The 14,935-nt window shown below is 38.1% G+C and overlaps 1 protein-coding gene across 3 annotated transcripts; it reads left to right on the top strand.

The window, feature by feature from the left end:
- Window positions 1-5,090: 5,090 nt before the first annotated feature.
- Window positions 5,091-14,007, top strand: si:dkey-63b1.1 (B2 bradykinin receptor). 3 transcript variants are annotated; one of them, XR_006407861.1, is made up of 4 exons: window positions 5,091-5,175; window positions 12,430-12,539; window positions 12,883-13,056; window positions 13,823-14,007. XR_006407861.1 is itself a non-coding variant. In XM_044377351.1 (2 exons), exon 2 carries the CDS (start codon window positions 6,804-6,806, stop codon window positions 7,896-7,898), a length of 1,095 nt encoding a protein of 364 aa, XP_044233286.1. In that variant the 5' UTR covers window positions 5,091-5,175; window positions 6,798-6,803; the 3' UTR covers window positions 7,899-8,825. The 3 variants fall into 3 exon arrangements, 1 of the variants encoding a protein (XP_044233286.1); XR_006407860.1 differs by lacking the exon at window positions 5,091-5,175 and adding an exon at window positions 11,710-12,320; XM_044377351.1 differs by lacking the exons at window positions 12,430-12,539; window positions 12,883-13,056; window positions 13,823-14,007 and adding an exon at window positions 6,798-8,825.
- Window positions 14,008-14,935: the final 928 nt, after the last annotated feature.

The raw sequence follows: 14,935 nt of genomic DNA, 5'->3' as shown, positions 1-14,935 counted from the left end.
GGAAACTCACTCATCAGACAGCATCAGTTTGAGTTTCTTCTGTCACCAGATTGCTCTAATATGGATGATATTATTGATAAGAATCATCCTCAGTCACATTCAAAATTGTATTTTGGTGCATATGTTAGTCTGCAGATGAAGAAATGACGTGTAGCAAACTGCAAGAGAAAAAACATAAATGAAAAGTGTGGTCTTATGAGTGGTATTTTGATGATTTAGAGACAGGTTTAATGATTGACTCATACCACTGAGGAGGAGCAATATATTAATATTAAAATTAAAACAAACTTTAAACAACTCAGATAGGACTTTTAATATTTTAGTTGACTTCAACGCTTCATTATTACCAGTAACATCTTTTTTTTTTTCATTTGCTTCTCAATAGTGACATTTGCACTCAAATATGGATTACAATTGTTCATTTCAACAACTATCAGAGGCACCATCAAAATTGCTGTTTGTATTATATAATGTATATAGGAATCATATGTTATATAGAGCTGATAAATGCACCAACAACAGGTGGTGTTGGCTGCATATGTTTCATCCAATTGGGTGTCTGAACTAATAATATGTCATGTATATCCAAAACACTTTGAGTGTCTTTTTGTTGAGGTCATTCTGCATGAGAATAAACATATTACTATCAGAAATGTAAACAGACCTCTAACTGCACCAGCTGAGTCCTCTGCTTGTTTGAATTCAACCATTAATTCCACTGACTGTAGTAACAAAATTAATATATTGGGTGATAAAAAGGTTGGAAGGTTGAATGAGGTTAAAACTAAATTCCTTTAATTAGCTTCTCATATTCTCACCTCTCTATTGACTGATCTGTTGTGGTGTATTTTCATTAAAAGTCATTGGTGTGCTTAAAGACAATATTAAGCTATGCAGATTGATTTTATAAGTTTATAAGCAATAAGGGCTAGTGTGATACAATTTGTATTGGTGTAGTTATAATCTCATGAACCATATTTAATCACACTGTACGTATAGAGGCACGGTAGAAGAATCATAATCATACACTGGAGAAATTTGAGTGTGTTTGTATTACATGTCACTTTGCTTGGGTCTGCTAAAGTCTTCACCTTTTAAAAAAAAATACTCTCTGGAGGAGATCAAGAAATAAGGGTGTAAAATGACTATAATAACTTATAACAAAAATAAAAGGCCAGAAGACAACTTGGCAATAATGGTGTAAAATGATTCCCAATACTTATATTATATTATATTATAATATAAAAATTGGATATAATCAGGTAGAATTGATTATGCCAGTACATATCCTCAAACACCTCAAAACCTGTTTTGAAGAGTTTTGACCAACAACGAGTGACGGAGATAAAAGTAATATAATAATTGGTCAAAAATTAGGGAGGGTGGATGATAAGGTGTGACCTAAGCCGACCCAAGGGCATAAGAACAATGCCCCAAAGAAAAACCTTTGGAGCGATTTGGTTCTTTGTAAAAGTGCTACCTGCTCCCCTTTCTTGCCGGCATTAAAGAACACTTTGCTGCTTGGACCTCTGACTCCCTTTTTATTTTCAAGAGAGAGTTTTTTGCTCTGGTACCTATTTCTGCAACAATTTGATACAAAACTGTTTAATCTTTCACTGTACATGCGAGTTATCGGCTATTTGAAAATCTGTACACATTACTCTTCAAGACAAATTTGTCCTCAAGGTCGCTACTTAAACAATTAGGACTTACAGTATTTGAATGTTCTGTCTCAAAGCAACAAGAGAGCCCCTCAACTCTCTCATTCACACTCATCTGACACTCTTCAAGATTCAAAATTCAGTAACTTTATCATCCCCAAAGGGCAATTCTTTGCACAGCTGTAATACAACACAGAAAAACAAAGACAACAGCAAACATAGAACGCATTAAAAGATTTTAAAAACCATATATACGAGTCAAAATATTCAAAATGCAAGAATTTAGTATTTTAAGAAGTTAGTATTTAGATGATGAGTGATTTGTATCTGTTCGTTCTGGCTATCGGCAGTCTGAAAAGGGAGTCAGAAGGCAAGACATGGAATTCTGGATACAGGGGATGGGAACTGTCTGACAGGATGGACTGTTTTATGGAGGTCATTCAGATTGCTTAATTGACTTTCAGTGCATTTTAGTGCTTACTTTGACCATCAAGCTTAATGAATTTGAGCAAAAACACACATTTGAGATCTTTTAAAACTGTGGTATCTCAGTCATTTTTAACTACTAACTTTGTAATCTACATAAATCTCTTTATTTTTTATAAATCTCCTGGTGCTCACAGTGAAATTATTTTAATGATATAGTTTTTGAGTTTTGGTGTCTTGTTCTTATCAGTTTCATCAACACACACACACACACACACACACACACAGTCTCAGTATTCTGGTCCCCAAAGCCTGATTGGCATCTCTGTGTCTGACTATACCAACATCTTATAGGAAGACAACACTGTTATTTTTATACCCTTTACCCTTTATTAAAAGATCTCATCTCTCAAATGTGCTTTCAATATAAGTGATGGAGGCCAAAATCCACAGTGTGTCCAAATAGTCATTTAGTGCAAAAATGCATTTTAAAGTTGATGTGAATCTTATATGAGGCTTCAGCAGTCTGTGTTAGTCATAACAAGTGGATATCTGCCACATTTACAGTCTTTTTAGCATTGTATTCCCTCTTTGTGCTTCCTCAGACAGTGTTTCCCTGTTAGTTAGTTAGTATAGGAACAAAAAGAAGGATTTTGGCAAATAAAAAGACTGTAACATTGAAAGATATCTACTTGATTTGACTCATTTGGACGATGAAGCTTCATATTAGCTTCAGATAAACTTTTAAATACATTTTTTGCACAGAAGGAGGACTGTGGATTTTGGCCTCCATTACTTAAGCCTCTTTAACACATAGTTCCTGGTAATTTACTAGGATAACCTTTCAGGCACCACTAGTGATTTTCACTATTCACATATGATTTTTCACTATTCTGGCCGACTGGAGCAGAGAGTATGAAGTTAGCAGTATAATGTTTGCTGTGAATATCAGTACAATGTGCTGATTATGACACCCTGCACGTTCTCCATATGTCTGCTCGCCAAAAGTTTGCTCTGCACTCTATAAGAGTTGTTAACATTATGGATATGATTTGGATTGTGATATTAAAGATAAGATAATAATGTTTAACGGAACATGCTTGAAGAGAGAGGAGATATTACTATTTTTTAAATATTTTAAATAAAATGTTCACACTCTTTTGTAAATGTTTATTCACGCAACTAACTGTATTGCTTTCAAAAACATATAATAAAAAAATAATAATAAATAAAAACATATTGATTATTTAAAGCTCCGTCAGATTGAAGAGTTTGAATAATCAGCTTGAAGTTAGTTGTATATACATACTGTAAACAACCATGAGTATATTGTACATGATGAATGGAAGTACACATATGAATAAAACTACACATCACAAGTACTAATAGGTACTGGACCAGCACAGTCTGTGTGTGTGTATGTGTGTGTGTGTGTGTGTGTGTGTGTGTGTGAGTCAGTGAATGGTTACTGGCAGTTAAGGAGTCTAATGGCTTGGGGGAAGAACTGTATGCCACGGTACCTTTTCCCAGAAGGGCAAAGAGTCCATGATGGGGATGAGTGGTGTCCCCAGCAATGTTGGTGGACTTGGTCAAGCAGCGTTTGTGTGATATGTCCTAGATGGATGAGAGTAAAGTCCTGCAGGGACATCTGGTCTGGGCATTGCAGTCTCCATACCAGAAAAAAATGCAGCTGGTTAGTACACCCTCTACGGTGCCTCTGTAGTATGTGGTGAGGATGGGAGGAGGTGTGCTCTCCTCATCTGTAGCAGGAAGTGCTTAATGTAATAATGCTCCAAAGTGATTACACTTACCTGGACGGCTTTATACAATTAGGTTGAGCAAGCCTGATGGCCTGGAGGATTCACAGTATGTGAAAGGTCAGTGACAGAAACTGACAAACATGCCAGTCACATTAGGTCTATACAGTTTGACTTCAGTCTCACCCTAGCTGCAATATGATCTTACAGAGGAATGGTAATAGCATATAGAACAAAACAACACAGGGCCATAGAACAATGAGAAAATAGCAACCTTGTCTGAGGTGTTCCTATTTTTATTTAAACAAATTTTCTTTCTTCAGCTCTCTTGTGAAGAGATGCTTAGTTCATTGTGTAGCATAAACTGTACAGTCGGTGTGTTCTACACTTTTTTGTCATCATTTTTCATGTTAGTTTTCATGAAAGTTGACAGCTATAAGCTATGAGGTTCCCATTCATAAGATGCATTTGTAGAAGGCTCTGTTTGCTTCTTCAATCAGAGAAAACAGCCGTCAGTACATCTCAAACCTATTTGGGTTGCTGAACCATTTGGAGATATGATCAATGATTCAGAGGTGTAGAACCATACTGCATGTATGACTCAAAGGCCAGGAGGAACTGAAATAAATACTCTCAGGAAAATAAAAGCCATTCCTCTTTACATGAGAACACGCGTGTTCTTATTCTATTTCTTTTAGCCTGTTTCTTTGCCAGGAGATGCTTTTGCATGAACACACATGATCTACTTCAACACAGCTCTGCTTCACTTTCAAACAGCTGCACACATCTGGCAGTCGCCCAATGCAACCAGACACCTCCATTTTGGTACTGATCCAACTGTAGAGTGATCTTAGAAGGGAACCTCGACAGCTGCTGAGGGACCGGACAGGTTTATTTATTGTTTTCTAACCCAGCTTTTCCCAATCAGAACAGAGATTTGAACCTTTCTTACACAGAGATATTTAATCACATTAACACTTAGCAATTACATTTGTGGTTGATGGCTCAAATACAGAAGCCAAAATTACAATTATATGTGACTAAACTCTTACAGCCTATTTGTCGCCAGTCACTGCGTCAGGGATAAAAGTGAAAAAATAATCTTTCTGGACTGCAAATACCTTTTTGATGAGCCGGAGCATAGTAGCTGGGGGGGGAAAACAGGCGTGGGTTATGAGTGATGACGTAATGATGATCTCAGGGTCCGCTCATATAAAAGTGACCAGTCTTACAGTGCTTGCTCTAGTGGAGGCTAGATCACCGTGCTGATTATATGCTTGGACTGAACACGAGGCACATCTGGATGGAACGGGCAGAGTCACACAGATGAGGTGAGCAGATGCGAAACTTTGCACAAAGCAGATTGAGTGGGAAGTGTATCTCATTTATTCCTAGTGCCTGGACAGGGAGGATGCAAACAGGGACCAAAGATATTTTCATTTACAGCTGTTCTGCTTGCTTTCAGCTCTATACTTTCTTCATTAATAACCAGCAGTAAAGCTTACAGTAATCAGGCTATGTCTGGACAGTCTCAACAAAAAATGTAAGCAATCAAGAGACAGACAGCTTGACCTGTCTGTATTATGCTGTTTCACAAGTGTACAATTCCACAAAATTAAATCAGCTCCTGCTGTGGTTTCTGTGGTTGCTATGATCACATAGCCGGTAGAAAAAGTTGTGCACACCTGAAAAAGCATCTTAAAAGCCATTTGTTTTCTTTGGCTTTCTCTTGATTTTATAATTTTAACTTTGCGGATTATACACAGTGTTTATACAAGGTTATACACAGGTGGCTGACACCAAATAGACACCTGTTTTAGAGTAAAGTTTTTTGTCCATGTCCTGTAGCTGAACAGGCTAATAGGACTTAAAACCATGGTTACAATTTACTAGTCTTTTTGATAATGTTACATAAAATTTAATAAGTCTTCATTTATATGAACAGATGTAAGCTTTTACAATATTCTTTTATTACAGAGATACGAATGGATAATAATTTGAATTAAAAAAAATGTTTTAGCCTGACTGTAATGAACTGATACAGTTAATTATTGAGCAGTGATAGCATGGAATTCATTACCAAGTTTTTTTGATTTCAGAATGTAATATATGTTTTAAGAAAAAGTTAAGATTGTATTTGTTTACACAAGGACTAGTGTAGAAAAATATATGGCCTTTTGTGTTTTTTGTTCTTGAAGATGTGATTGGATCCCACTTTTATTTGTGATTTAGTGGATGATTTGCTAAGTGATTTCTTTTCTCAATGATTTAAGAGATGAAATGATTATATAGAGCTATGGTATGTGTTAGACAGGGTTTGAGTCGGTGTTGGTTGTGTCTTCGTGGTTCTGTTAAGTATTGTGAGTCTTACGGTGAGTATGAATGTTACAGATGTGTATTGATGTATTTCTGTTATTGAAATATTGTTAAAAATACTTATGGGGACCCCAGGAAGAGTAGCCTCTGTTACAATCCACTGGCTAATGGGGATCTGAATAAAAAAACAAACACTTACATGCCATTTGATTTTGTCATCATCAGTCCTCAGTTGAGCCTTGAACTCAGTGCTCTGTCAATCTCAATCATGCTACTCAAAGGAGAGAAGGGCCAATTCACTGAAATATAGCCTAACGTTTTGCACAAGCTGCCCAAAATTCAATTTTTTTCATTTATATAGCGCCAAATCATAACAAAAGTTATCTCAGGGCACTTTTCATATAGAGCAGGTCTAGACTGTACTCTTTAATTTAAATTGGCAATTTTTACCTGGCCAGTTAAATAAAAACACACTTTCTACTTATTTTATATAATGTCTTCTATCCATCTTCCATCTACCTCTCTCACTTTTCCTCTCCCTGTAACACACTTATATTCAGAAAAATTGTATATAAATGAAGTTTGCTTGCTTGCTTATGATGACAATGCTTTGACTATGAACCACTATTGTTTATAGATTCCAATGGTTGCGAATTCATCAGACTGGTTGGTCCAGAGTGTGGACCCGGAGCTGGACAACTGCAGTAACTACACTGAAGCCTGGCAATGGCTGTCCTCCCTGCACCCGGCATACTTGGGTCTGATCAGCATTGTGGGGCTCATGGGAAATGGCCTGGTTCTCTGTGTGTTCTTCCTGCAGAGGAAGCCCTGCACTGTGGCAGATATCTACCTGGGGAACCTGGCTGCTGCTGACCTGGTCATGATGTCCTGCCTTCCCTTCTGGGCTGTCACTATTGCCCGGGGGTACCAGTGGGACTTTGGGGAGGTCCTCTGTAAGCTGGTCAATGTGGCCATCTCAATGAACTACATCTGCAGTGTTATGTTCCTTATGATGGTCAGCTTGGACCGCTACATAGCTCTGTTGAAGCCCATGAGCCCCTGTCGTCTGAGGAGAGCTGCCTGGGCCAAGCGTATCTGCCTGGGGATCTGGACCCTGGGCTTCCTTCTCACTTTGCCCATCCTGCTCTTCCGCACTGTGAAGCCCGTAGAGGATCCTGGTGTGGAAGCCTGTATCCTGGCCTACCCCCACCCAGTCTGGAGGGTTCACTACAACATTGCCAAGATTGTCTTGGGCTTCCTAATCCCTATCCTGGTGGTTGCTTATTGCACCCATTACATTGTGGCTGCTCTGAGCAACAGGGGAGCCACAGGATTCCCCAGGGTGAGGAAAGAGAGGAAGGCCACCTACTTGGTCCTGGCTGTGCTGGTTGTCTTCCTCATCTGCTGGACACCACACCAGGTGATGTGCTTCCTTGACACTCTTGATTACTTCAAGGTCACACCTGGATGCCTCTGGGGTCACATGTTAGACATTGGCATACAGCTGTCTACATATCTGGGATACAGCAACAGTGCTGTTAACCCCTTCCTGTTTGTCATTGTGGGGAAGCACTTCAGGAGAAAGGCAAAAGAGGTGTTTGGGAAAACTTTGAACCCCTGGTCAAAAGACATTTCTTACCTGACTGTGGGCTTCACCTCAGTGAATAGACTCAATGAAACACAGCGTATAAGCATTGGAAAACTTGAAATATTTGGACTGAAGCAAACTGTTTCATGACCAATTGCTGCAAAGATTCCTGCAGTTTTTGCCAAGTAAACCAGTAAACCACCTGTCATGAACTGTCATCAGAGGTCTACATTAAAACAGGTGCACATAAAAAATATATTTTATAAAATAAAAGATTTTGAAAGAACACTGTATTGACTACTTGATGAGAAGTGAAGCTGCTTTGATAAATGTTAAAGCCGCATTAATTGATTTTTTTTGCTACTTGGGGGCAGCAGAACAAGTTGAAAACACAACATTGACATATTATCACCTTATACATATTATATATGTTCTGGTGAACATGTTAGCAGTTGACTATACATCCAGCAGACATGTAGCAATGTTAACATTCATTTGTGTCCATCCAATGAATGTACATCTAATATTCACTCTCCTTTTAGCTCTGGTTTAATCTCCTGGGATAAAGATCTGGCTCTTTATAGATTTAGCCAGATTTGAACTGTGAATTGATTGCCTATTTCTAATTTTTGGATTGGATTTGGATGGAAACTGTTAATGATCTAGCTGCCATATGATCAGATGAATTTCTGACAGGTTTGCTGTTATAAGATTACTTATGAACTGTAACAAGATTGTTTTAATGTTACTGGAATAGTATTTTATGTGTTGCAGCTAGTTCCATTTACAGTAAGGCTGTGATAGAAATAAAACTGAACTTTGCTGCAAAACAGCAAGACCAACCTGTCTGCATCTGTGGCTTCATATTCATTTTTTTTTTCTTCTCATTTTCTGTTCATAGTTGAATGGTGAATAATGCTGCCTTTCTCTTTTTTGTCAACATTTTTCATAAAAGTTTATTGAAATTGTAAATGGACAAACTGATCAAGAGTTTTGTGTTTTAGTTCAGTGTGATGTTGTGATGGTTGATCATATTGCAGCGTGACTTTAGAAGTCGTACATTCTGGCCCTACAAAAAGGCCGTTTAAAAATAAATGCTATATTCTCTGCTATGTTCACCAGCTCTGTCTGCTCTTTTGTGCTGGACAGGTAGTGTACAGTGGAGTTTTTAGGGCCCTACAGCTTAAAACAACTGCCTGCTGCTGCTGGAAACAAGCTTAATGAGTTTAATGAGAACAACAAAGAAGTGCAAAGAAGAGGCTAAAAACCTCTGCAGAACTTAGGGGAACTGCAGACTTTGTGATAATTCTCTTTGGGTTTGTTACTACGACCCTTTCACACAGTGTTGCCAACTATTTTCAGTGGGAAGTAACTAAAGCCTGCAGGACTAATTTGCAGATCTATGACATAATGATGTAATTACATACATATAAGATTTTAAAATATTTACAAAGTTAAGTTAAATCTAACTAAACTCAAACTCAAATTAAACTGACTGTAACTAGTTATTTCATTAGCTATTTTTCTTTTCAAGCAGCGCCTCAATGTGCATCTCAATCTACCTCTAATAATAATATTTATGTATCATCTGTTGTATCAGCTCTGAAGTATCATGAATGGAGAGATTATCATGCACTGGAATAAATTCACTATTGTCAACTCTGTCTATTTTGACAAAACAAAATCAAACTTAGATAGTAAAGTTAAAGCTTTTAGAATAAAAACAATGAGGATCAATAACTGGTCATTTGGTATGCTCATTCACAACTCTGTCTGGCTGATAATTGGTCCATTGAACATGCTGCTGCTCTGTCCCACCCACTGAACAGTCAGTCCAGAGAGCCACATTCGCTCTCATTCACCAAGTAATACTGGAGATTCCCTTCAAGGAGAGAAGGTAAGGTTCGTACAGAAAGTCGCTAGATATGTCGCTAGCCACGTTTTTGAAAAAAAAAGTCGCTACAGGGGTCTGAAAAGTCAGTAAATCTAGTGACAAAGTCGCTAAATTGACAACACTGCTTTCACATCACACATATTAATTTGATTCATTTTTAATATAAAATATCAATAAGTTCAGCTTTACCTTAAGCTCCTGGTGAGATATGCATTGATCAGGAATATTTCAGATGATTCTTGTTATAGTGGGGCAGCTAAGTGAAATCGTTCAGTATCGAAGCAAAATCATTCAGATGGTGATACTCCACCATCAGCCGTTATAACAGCATTTGTCTGTTCATGGGCTTGGTCTATTGCCATGGCTGAGAGTGGTCCATCTGATTTGTGGACAACAAAGTTTCCTGCAGAGGACTTCTGGGTCCTGACATCTGGGTGTTGCTTTTCAAGTGATAACATGTCTCTGAGGTGTATAGAAAGTCAACGAGCATAATTCACATTCTTGTTGGCAAAGAAATAAGGTATCAGTCACCTTCATCTAATAGGACAGGATCAAGCATGATTGGTAAAGCATTCATTGCTTTGAACTGAGGGACATTTTTTGCAATCATACTATAGCCATCCTGTTCTGTACTATATGAAATTGGTGGACATTCTTTTTTTTTCTTCCTTTTGTCCAGTTGACAAAGACAGCACTTGTTCCAATCTGTTCACCCCTTGGACAAAGATTCTTCAATGTCAGCCATATTCAAGAACATATGGTGAGAAACAATTAAAGGCCAAGGGTTTATCCTTTTACCACCTTAATTGTAAGCACTTCCTTGTATGGAATACAACTAGGTTCACACAGTAAATTGCCCTTCATCTAGCCTAATCGCTCATCCAGTGTCATTTAAGTCCTTTGCAATCTGTACACCATCCGGATAATTAAAGCCCCATCATCCTTGGCTTGGCTCTCCTGCGCTGGTATATCTTGTCAATTCAGGTGTGGATATCTAACTCACATGGGGGCTAATTAGATATCTTTTGGGACACTTAACTGTATTACTTTACAGAAGCTGACATTGAACTCCATGCTGAGTTTCACAGTAGTGATGTCACCATTGTGCCCTGGTAGTGCATGACAGTCAATCATATAATTACAATTACAGTTTAATTTTCAAGTGGCTAACTATTTTTAGTGGCAAATTTTTTTTATATGAACTAACCTTTGATGAGTCCCTGTGCGAAATTTGGTGCTTGTATCACAAAGTGAATGATTCTGCCAAAATTTGCACTATAAATTGTAATTACTGGAGTCCATATGCCTCAGTAATGCCAAGGGACTTATTAGCACAAATAGTCCATATGGCTTTGTCTCTGTGCCATCCTGCCGTTTGCGCTGTCTTATTTCCCTTTGTCATCATCTTGTTGACATGCTAAGAAATATTAGCATCTTTAACAGACTCATTTCCAGTGCAAATTCTTTTTTATGTTGTAATCGATGCTAAATAACTACTCTCAAGTGCTGGAGATTAATCCCAATGTGATCTATATTGTCTCAGACCTTCTTCTGCCTATGATTAAGTGCATCATTATGAAGGCTAACTATTCAAGACCTGCACTAAGAAGGGAACTTATTGCAATGTGATTAAACTGAAGGAAGGTCACATTGTTCGTGAAAAGTTGTGGTGTAACAGATATTTTTTAATAACGATCCACATGTTTTATTGGTTAATTGTCATTTCATCTGTCAGAATTAATCAACCAACAACAACAAAAAAAGACTTAACTGTGTCAACATGTCATTTCAACAGCTAGATCTCACCACTGTAGCATGTAATATGTATCATTAATGGATACAGTATGTGACAACAAGATAATGTGTGGCAAAACAACACTTCCTAACTAGATCCTAACTCTACTGTTTGATTCAGAGCAAAGGATGCATTCATGATCTGGATTTTAGCACAGCCAGCTAGTCTCCCAGCTAACGTTAGCCCCGGCTCTCCATGTGGATCCAACCGGAGCACTGAGCCCTGGTTTGTTACTCAGGTTAAAGTGGGAAGAAGCAGCGGGTCTAATGGACAGCTTGGGTGAAGTGGAGCCTGCGGAGGAAGCACCTGGACCGTCAGGGTGACACAGTCAGTTAAGGGAAGCACCATTAGGCCGCAGAGGAGAAGGCCTTTTTATAATTGGCAGAATTCGCTGATGCCGATATTTCATTTTAGAGCTTTTATCGGCCGATACTGATGACATGCTGATAATATTGTGCATCCCTAGTACATACAGTATCAAAAATGTACACATTATGTGATGGCTTATTGTGTCACCATTTAATTTTGAGTTCTTGATTGGCTTTTTTTAGGTTGAGTCAAAAGCTTTGTCATTTCATTTTTCCAGAAAAGTATGAGGATGCAAGAAAAAAACTCCCTGAGGCAGACACATTCTCAGACATTCAGTCAGATGTTAGCAAATGATGCTAGCATTAGCATGGTAGTCCACTAGCATTAGCATGTTAGTTCATTTGCTAGCTAGTGCTAGCTTGACCTGTTTGCACTGATTACACATGGACTGATTTGGTTATTAAGATTGTGTAATTTAAGTGAATATTTATTTTATTGAATAAAGATCAGCTTTACGTTAAAAGAGCAGAGGAGCACAATCGCTTGTTGACCGGCATGGAGAAATACGCTTCAGGTGTGAACATACAGGCTCCTGCTTGTGCGAGAATTGACACTTCGCAGCGCTTCCACTTCCAGTCTGAATGTACTGTTAGATCAGTTGTATATTTTATGTTTTCTTGCAGATACCCAGAAGATGGTTCCATGAAAACATCATGACCAACAACATCAGGCCGCATTACCTCGTCCTGCCCTTTCCAGTACTGAAAATTAGTCAGTAGTCAATCTCAGACAGGTGAGAAAAGTTGTGACATTTCCACACAGAGTAATTCTAATTTTGATTTTTTTTCTTTTTCAAAAGATGATGTTTGGTTTCTCAAATAAGCACAGCTTAGAAGCAGCGTCAATTGGATAATATACATCAATATATTGTAACTGTTATATACAGTGAGGATTATCAGACTGAAAACCATATGTTTTCAGTTTGAGTTAGTTCAAATTATCTGGAAAAGACAACAACACCACTGAACACAATCGTGTTGAATACCTCAGTAGTTTTTTTCATGTTTAAACAGAGGACATTGAATATCATTTAATAGGTTCTGAGTATTTCTGTTCTTGTCATTCTCATATTTTAGATACTGAAGGAGGCAAAAGTCTACAGCTCCATCCTAGAACTTCAGAGGGCTGTAGTAAGAAAAAAAAGTGTCCTCAGGACACAACTTTGACCCAGAAAGCCAGATGATCCACATCAGCATGGTGTGCTGTCAGCTGTACCAGCCTTGACCACTCAGGAGCCATTGCAGACACAGGTCAGCAGGAGACATGACATGAAAATGTATCAGACTCGATTGCTGTGCAAGAGATGGTTGTTACACTATATTCACAATATGGTTATTCTTCATAGAGTTTATCTATTTGACATTAGAGTCAATTCTGGTCAAACTCTCAGAGAAAAGTGCTGCTTTTCTATTACCCTATTACTGAGAAAATATATAACAGAAAAGTAACAATGCTATTCAACACAACCCAGGACACATCTGATCAGGTGTCATAATGTGGGAACAGAAACAACAGATGGCAGTAAATTAAGAGATATTTATGATAATTAAGTAAACAATTGAAGAAATAATTGCAATTACAGTGTGTGTCAGTTAGTAACATCAGTAATGTAGGTGTGAATGTGTGAACAATGAAGTGTAAGGTGTTGTGGAGTAAAAACAAAACTAGAATCAAATGAAAAACAAAACCCTGCAGCTGCTGTTTGGAATGAGTCAAGGTGAGAGAGTGCCCAAGCAATGCTTGGAGTTGACCTTTTATCCTTTGGCAGCATTAGGCCCAGGTGCTCTGAATTCAGCTGGCTACCACAACCACATTCTCTCAGATACCTTTATGGACACAAGAATATAACAATAACTCATTACCACACCAGCATCAATACACTTAAGGTAGGTTAGGCAGGGGCCATAACACAGGTCAAAGGCCATTCTCAATAATAAACTCTTTTTTTTTCTTTTGGGCATGTAAAGATTCAACATGTGGATCCTTTCATATTCCTAACTGTTGTATTCTTTCCAGAGGCCACAGAGACAGAGTCTTGCCATGGCATCAGATGAGGACCACCTGTGAAATGTCTAGTCATGCACCACATTTGAAACTACATATTTACCATACCAAATTGGCCTCTGTATATCAGTACACTGTATACATTTGTGACTACTTTTTATCCAGCATTCTGTATATTTTTATTCTTGACCTAAATAAATCAGGATCATCACCTTCTGCACCGTCTTCCAGCTTCTGTTAAAAGGTCCACGGCTCCCACCTCCACCAGCCACCATCCATGCAGAAAAAAAAAAATATTGTGGCTCCTGATCACCATGGGCCCTATGAGTGGGCTGCCAGTGGTAGTAAATCATAATTTAAAACATTGTTTCTAGAAAGCATTTAGATTCATACTCAAAAGTTTAACAATGAACATTAGAAATAGGGGAACTTGAAGTTATGTTTTTTATCCCTTAAACAGTCAGTCTTAAATTTGACTTGAATAGGTGCACAAACTTCATATAAGCCTTCAATAAATAATCTGTAAACACAAAAACAGATAGTTATGTATGCACAATGAAACATACGTAACGTAAAATTCCAAATTTTTGACCTACATCAATGGGGTGTTTGAAAAAATATACTCTGGACTCTAGAAAGAAGGAATTCATCTCAGGATGGTGATGCTCATTGTGCCACACGTCTCCTGACTTTATGTCACTATTTTAATGTCCTTTATGTTTCCTGTTTCACCACAAATGAAAGAAACCCAAATTCCAATTTATGAAACTTTAAAACTGCAAAACATTGCTCCTTCCCTCAACCCTCTTCCACTCATCGGTTCATCTGAAAGTTTTTCTTTCTTTCTGTGTGGAGCAGCAAGCCAGGGTTAAACAGTCAATAGCTTTCTCTCTCTTCCTCACTGTGTGTTACTTCTTTTTCCATGTGTACTTCTTATCACTCCTTGCAGCATTGAGTAGTTGTTTGTCTTTCAAAATCCTGCAGTAAAACTCTGAACAGGACTGCTCAAAGTTGAGAGTGATCAGGAGCTCATTCCTCAAAAGCTCCATGGAGCACATGTTCCTGCTTTCACTCCATTTGTTGACTACTGTGGAAAATATCTTTTCCACATGTCCGGTGGATGCT

The sequence above is a fragment of the Thunnus albacares genome, chromosome 16, assembly GCF_914725855.1.
Source record: "Thunnus albacares chromosome 16, fThuAlb1.1, whole genome shotgun sequence".
NCBI classification, from domain to species: domain Eukaryota; kingdom Metazoa; phylum Chordata; class Actinopteri; order Scombriformes; family Scombridae; genus Thunnus; species Thunnus albacares.
This window is presented reverse-complemented; position numbering and strand designations above follow the sequence as displayed.